Source organism: Brassica napus, chromosome A3 (genome assembly GCF_020379485.1).
Source record: "Brassica napus cultivar Da-Ae chromosome A3, Da-Ae, whole genome shotgun sequence".
NCBI lineage: Eukaryota > Viridiplantae > Streptophyta > Magnoliopsida > Brassicales > Brassicaceae > Brassica > Brassica napus.
Window position 1 is genome coordinate 26,631,619 of NC_063436.1, and position 7,294 is coordinate 26,638,912.

General features: G+C 30.3%; 2 protein-coding genes across 2 annotated transcripts; one reads left to right on the forward strand and one right to left on the reverse strand.

The window, feature by feature from the left end:
- The first annotated feature begins 243 nt into the window (after window positions 1-243).
- Window positions 244-2,329, forward strand: LOC106440835 (ATP-dependent Clp protease ATP-binding subunit CLPT1, chloroplastic). The gene is made up of 6 exons (XM_013882597.3): window positions 244-535; window positions 642-677; window positions 752-861; window positions 1,519-1,698; window positions 1,800-1,927; window positions 2,002-2,329. Exons 1-6 carry the CDS (start codon window positions 327-329, stop codon window positions 2,044-2,046), a joined length of 708 nt encoding a protein of 235 aa, XP_013738051.1. The 5' UTR covers window positions 244-326; the 3' UTR covers window positions 2,047-2,329.
- LOC106444615 (zinc finger A20 and AN1 domain-containing stress-associated protein 10) lies at window positions 2,152-2,998 on the reverse strand. Its single transcript, XM_013886072.3, has one exon. It carries the CDS (start codon window positions 2,906-2,908, stop codon window positions 2,513-2,515), a length of 396 nt encoding a protein of 131 aa, XP_013741526.1. The 5' UTR covers window positions 2,909-2,998; the 3' UTR covers window positions 2,152-2,512.
- Between the last annotated feature and the right edge of the window lie 4,296 nt (window positions 2,999-7,294).

Below are 7,294 nucleotides of genomic sequence, written 5' to 3' on the forward strand. Positions count from 1 at the left end.
ACTGATTCTTGATTAGTGAAGTATGAAGTCTCACTTGTAGATTTGTACCACCACGGTGAGGGTTAGTATTAGGACCCTAATTGTTCCACTATACGTTTTTAGGTTCGCTTGTGTGTCTTTAAATTCATTGATGACGGGGTAAAATTGAATTTTAGTAAAAGTATGTGCTTCTATTTTAATTGTGTAAAACGACTTGGACTAAAAATAAAAATTATTGTATGGATTTGGGGGTTTATGTGCAAAGAAGACACAAGTAGCTGCTGAGTAAAGAAAGATCATCGCTAAGCTCTCACCCAAAAGGCTTTTGTCTTCTTGTCGGAGTGAAAATGGCTTCGTCGTACACGCTTTCCTTTATCCCTATGACGGTCGTCGTTTCGCGGCGGAGTGCATCTCCCTCGCCTTCTTCTTCCCTGATTCCTCCTCCGTCTCTGCTAGGTAAGAAGCTTCTGGTGACACAACCGTCGCGCCGCCGCTTCTTCTCCAAGAAGCACCGGTGCTTGACGTCGGCCAGCACGGTCTTTAGCGTCCCAACTGCGTGAGTTTTTGATTTGACAGGCAATTATAGTTTCTGTGGTGTTGTTTTATTCACACAATGAAAGTGGGAGCTTAGGGCTGTTTGTTATGTTGGATTTTTTTTGCAGGCAGCCGGAGAATGGTTCTTCGGACAAGATCCCAAAGTGAGTCTCTTTGAGAGCTTCCTCTATGTTTTTTTTTTCTGAATTGTTGAGTGGTTTATCCGTTTTGATGTTAGATGGTCGGCGAGAGCGATAAAATCACTGGCGATGGGGGAATTGGAGGCTAGGAAGCTCAAGTATCCAACTACCGGAAGCGAAGCCATTCTCATGGGAATTTTGGTCGAAGGTTTGTGTGTTTCCAGCCAGACCCATGTTTGCTTCAGCTTGTTCTATTTGCTGTGTCTTCTACTTTTTAGTTTGTGGCTTCTTGGTGAAGCTTACGTTTTTTCTTTGGATGAATCGTAAGTAACAATGCTAGTGAAGATTTCTCGTCCTCATTGTGTGCTTTTTTTTCTTAATCCAAGCATATGTATAAGCAAGGCTTCTTATCGTTGGTTGTTTGATATATATTTGCTTCTGTCATTGTGTTTCTTGATCATAATAGCTTGAGCTGTGGAATGCCTTATGTTGGTTGACTGAAAAAAAGTCTTTAATTTAGTTTTGAAAGATCCGTATCAGAAAGAGTTGTATGCCACTCGCTTTTTGCTTGAGTTCAGCCGACTAACTGAGTCGGAGCGTAGGCTTGTTTGGTCTTGGTCCTATATACATGTGGGAAGAGAGGTTTTGCTTCTATCCTTTTTGTTTCTTAACCATAGAAAAACGGAAACTCTTACAAATTCAGTTGTGGATGCTGTTTGATCGTGCTTAAAAAACAAGGGAGGGTAGAATCATTTGAATTTTTTGTTTCTGTTGGTCAAAAGATAGTGATGGTAAATCGTTTTGGATAGGATTCTGTGTTTAACTGATGTTTGCTATCCTTGTTGTTGTCTGTTTTTCATTTCAGGTACTAGTACAGCTGCTAAGTTCCTGAGGGCGAATGGAATCACACTTTTTAAGGTGAGAGATGAGATTATAAAGCTGCTAGGGAAATCAGATATGTACTTCTTCAGCCCTGAGCATCCTCCTCTAACCGAACCCGCTCGCAAGGCCGTTGACTGGGCTATTGATGAGAAGAAGAAATCTGGTGTGCATTAACAACACCATCTTAATCATTTTCTAAATACCTTTGTGTTTGTTTCCCATCCATTATTAGCCAACTGAAAAAAAAAAACTGATTTGTCACAGGTGTGGATGGGGAACTAACCACTGCCTACTTGCTTCTTGGGGTTTGGTCTCAAAAGGACTCAGCAGGCCGCCAGATTTTGGAGGCGCTCGGGTTTAACGAAAATAAAGCCAAACAAGTTGCAGAAGCGGTAAGTTTTGAATACCTGAATAAGGAGGGCTTATGCTAAGTGGCATGTGTTGAAGTGTTTTGGTTTGGTTTCAGATGAATGAAGATGTAGATTTGAGCTTCAAGAAACAAAGTCAATAGTGATGGAGGTTTTATTACAATCAGCAAAGCTTATGCAACTGTATGGAGTAGCAAAAACCAACTCCTGATTCAAGACAAACCAGTCTCACTCTTTATCAAATACTAGACACAGAGGCCATCATTAGCATTTCAGTATTTGGTTGTTTAAGTTTTATTTATTTTTGCATTATACAGCTATTGTGCATCTTATCACAAGTTCTTCACTACTCCAAAATATAATTCAGTTGCTTTTGCTTCCCGGTCTGGTTTATGTTACTTCTATTAAATTCAAATTTTTAGTTTATTTTCCCGTTGGCTATTTTATGACATTTTTTTTGCTACTTGAACAAAAAAGGACAACTTCGATTCAGCTTTTCTAGTTGGATCATAATGCTCAGAATCTTGGAAATAAAAAAGTGTATACTGATCATTTAAAGATTTAAAAATAACAACAAATTTTGTTTTCAATATCTAAGACAAACTATGACTAAAACCTATGCAACTTCTCAGCTCTAGTCAAAGGCAACTGCTTGGCCAATGCGAGGCGTCCAGATTGTTTGTAATCAAAAGGACAAGAATGCTCCTCGGGATACCGATGTGACCCACAAAACATGTGTCCGCATCTGCAGCTGAATCCTGTCATCCCTATTTTCCTATGACACGTTTCGCATCTATGTTTTCTAACCGGTTCTTGTACGGCAACTGTTGGACTTCTCGTGGGAACTGTTGATGGCTCGGGCTTGGACTCAAGTTTGAGAGTGGCCAACTGTTCAAGAACACTCTTTTTGTAGCAAAGGGAGCAGAGATTATTGTTCGTTCGTGTCCCGAAGAGTCCACAACCTCCAGCGCACGGTAATGCTTCTGTTTCGTTGGCATGCATCATCTTATCTAAAATAATGTTTCTTCTTCTTGTTCTTCTAGTTAGCAATTCAATTGTGTGTTCTGTGAGTGATTCTACTAGTCCTATATATAGAGGATTTCAGTTGTGCATTCAAATGTTAAGTTTCCGTTTTTGGTATGTAATCTGATAAGTAAAGGGTTTTTAGTAATTAAACCCCTCAACTAAAGATGAATCGTAAAAAAAACCCTCAACTATAAATCTCGTGAAATAAACCCCCAACTTTAGTTCCGTTAACATATGTTACCCTCCGTCTAAAATACCGTGATGGAGGGTGACATATGTTAACGGTTTATAAGTTGAGGGTTTATTTCATTGGATTTTTAGTTGAGGGTTTTTTTTACGATTCATCTTTAGTTGAGGGGTTTTATCACTAAAAGTCATTAAATGTTATTAAATTATTTATTATCATATACATTGTTTTAGGATTTATAAGCCTTTAAAACTAATTTATAAATTTTAATATATTATAAAATTAATTTATACATCTTAAGTTAATAATTTTCTGCACTACTTACAACTTATTATAACTTTGAAATATTAAATTATTTGATATTTGGCAATAGTGATATAAAAAAATTTGTGTGTTTATATCGTCATTGTCAAATATGAAATAATTTATAGTTTCTAAGTTATATTAAGTCTTAAGTAGTGTCGAAATAATTTATCCATAAAGTCAATCTTTCTATTTAGAGTATGACGCATTTTTTTTCTATTTTCATGATTTATGTCATCCGGCTCATACTTCCCCCCTCCCCCTTCCAAAATAATACATGATTATTTTTATTCTCATTGATTTCGGAATAACTACGTTATATTTTTATTTTCTTGATCAATAATATATTTGAAACATAAAGTAATACAATAAATCAAGAACAATATAGGAAAATAGGAAAGTATGAGTCGGATGACGAAAATCATGAAAAGAAGAAAAAATATGTCCTACTCCAAATAGAAAGATTGACTTCATGGATGAATTATCCTCGACACTAATTAAGACTTAATATAACTTAGAAACTTTCAATTATTTGATATTTGACAATGACGATATAAACACACAATTTTTTATATCACTATTGCCAAATATCAAATAATTTAATATTTTGAAGTTATAATAAGTTGTAAGTCGTGTTGAAAATTATTAATTTAAGATGTATAAATTAATTTTATAATAGATTAATGTATTAAAAATATAAATTAGTTTTAAAGGCTTACGCATCAATCTAAAACAATGTATAAATGATAATAAATAACTTAAAAACCCGTTAATGACTTTTAGTGATAAAACCCCTCAACTATTTTTGAATCGTAAAAAAAACCCTCAATTAAGTTTTCAACATTATAAACCCTCAACTTATAAATCGTTAACATATGTCACCCTCTGTCACGGTTTTTTAGATGGAGGGTAACATATGTTAACGGAATTAAAGTTGAGGGTTTATTTTACAGGATTTTTAGTTGAGGGTTTTTTTTACGATTCATCTTTAGTTGAGGGGTTTAATTACTAAAAACCCATAAGTAAATTATTAGTGCTTGCCGTTCTTGTGGACATTTCCTTTTATAAAAAAAAAGGGGAAAGATCCGTTAAGAGAGTTGACGCAAAAAAAGGAAAACTAATAAGAAGGCGTGTTTTATCTTCGAACAGCATAAAGTTGACTATAACATAGCGTTGACTTCAAGTTTTTTTTAAAAGGAGAAAGTAAATACACACGTAATACAATTATCCAATTAGATTTTAGCAATAAACAATTTTTAAAAATCTAATGAAAACGAAAGCTCGAAAAAATAACAGCAGGTTCCGTGTGGTTTCTGAGAAGTCGGTCTGTTTTCCCAAATACAATAAACGTTGCGTGCCGTTTTGAATATGTTAGTAATTAATTAAATTAAGTAACCTAATTAGACAAATTCCACATGGTGATCTTTGATTACCCCACGGCCTCCCCACGTGAATACCACCACCACCTCTTTAATTTCCCATTTAACGTTACTAATTAAATGATCTCTCTTATGTCAGTCAAAAGCGACGTAACATTAGAGCATTAAACATGGCGTGATGCTAACAGCTAACCCGGTCCGGTTTTCAATCCGGGTATGTTGGTTCATGAAGAAGTAAAGAAACCAAATTAAACTTAAATCAATTGGTCTTGGCTTTGCTTTATCTTCAAATCCCCTATATATTAATTGAGGAACATTTGAAAAGATGTAACCTCAATTTTGTATTAATTAAAAGAGGCCCCAATGCATAGGTGGCACTCAATTAGGTAGTCAATTACATTCAATTGAAAAATAAGTAGGTCCACATTCGATTTTTATATGTTGTTAGATACATAAGTTGGTCAAACTATATGATATAGTGATATGATATGATATTTTCTTTCCTTAAATAAAACCTACGGAATTACCATAAATGACTAATATATATATGACAATTAATGATTTTAATAATAAAGATTTGATAACAATTTATATCTCCTCCATCATTTTTTGTTTAATTTTATATTATTAAAATAAATTAAACAATCAAATTAGCTATAAAAATAAAATTTAGATTTTTTCGTATATGTTATATTTTAAATTTTTAAAAACGACAATAAATGACTAAAACTATTAAAATTATTATGTTAAAAATTAATGATCAATGGTTTAACATTTTTATTATAAGAAGATACACATGATTTTAAAACCATATGAGTAAAAAATATCATTTAATAATAACATAAATATATATATATAGATTAAACACTATATACCATAAGATTACATAAATATTTTAATATCAAAACTTTAAATGAATTTTCAAGAACGTTTATAAATTATAAACTTATTAAAGATTTCAGATTGAAAATTTTGTTATCGATGATTTAAATATTTTGTTATAAAACGATATGAATGATCATAGAACCGTATGATTATAAATTCTTATTTAATAAATAACTATACAAAATATACTATTCTTAGAAAAATAGGTTGGTCTATCTTAACTTATATTACACTTTTTATTAAACTAACTATCGAATTGACAAATAACGTACCAAAAAATGTTTTGCACTTTCCTTAAATAAAAGCTACGAAATTACCTAATATGATTAACGTATATGTGAAAATTAATTATTATGAATAATAAATATTTGATAACAATTTTTGTATCTTAGTTCTTTTTTTTTTAATTTTATATTATTAAAAGATATTTAAAAATCACATTAAATATATAATAAAAACATTTATATTTTTTCTTATATGTTATATTTTGAATTTTTCAAAACGTCTATAAATTATTAGAAATTTGAAGATTCCCACTCTGAAAATTTTGTGATCAATAGATTATTTTTTTTGTCATAATAAGTTACAAATGATCATAAAATTGTATTAATATGAACTTTTATTTAATATTATAAGAAGATACACATGATTTTAAAACCATATGAGTAAAAAATATCATTTAATAATAAAACATATATATATATATATAGATTATACTATATACCATAAGATTACATAAATATTTTAATATTAAAACTTTCAATGAATTTTCAAAAACATTTATAAATTATAAACTTATTAAAGATTTCACACTGAAAATTTTGTTATCGATGATTTAAATATTCAGTTATAAAATGATATGAATGATCATAGAACTGTATGATTATAAATTATCATTTAATAAATGACTATATAAAATATACTATTCTTAGAAAAATAGGTTGGTCCATCTTAACTTACATTATATTTTTTATTAAACTAACTATCGAATTGATAAATAATCTACCAAATATTTTTTTGCACTTTCCTTAATTAGAAGCTACGAAATTACCTAATATGATTAACGTATATATGAAAATTAATTATTATGAATAATAAATATTTGATAACAATTTTTGTATCTTAGTTCTTTTTTTTAATTTTATATTATTGAAAGATATTAAAAAATCACATTAAATATATAATAAAAATATTTATATTTTTTCTTATATGTTATATTTTGAATTTTTCAAAACGTCTATATATTATTAGAAATTTGAATATTCCCACTCTGAAAAATTTGTGATCAATAGATTATTTTTTTGTTATAATAAGTTACAAATTATCATAAAATATAACGCATATGAATTTTTATTTAATAAATATTCAAACTAAATAATATATATATATATATATATATATATATATATATATATATATATATATATATATATAAATACTAATGATTTAAAGCAACAAGATTGGCTGATCAATTTAGTCGTCCAGTTGAAATCTTTCAAAAGTATGTGAAAGACTAAAGTCAAAGTAAATATGGATTTAGAATAGTAGTTATATTTTACTAACCGAAATACCGAAAAACACCGAACCGAACCGAAACCAACCCGATATTCG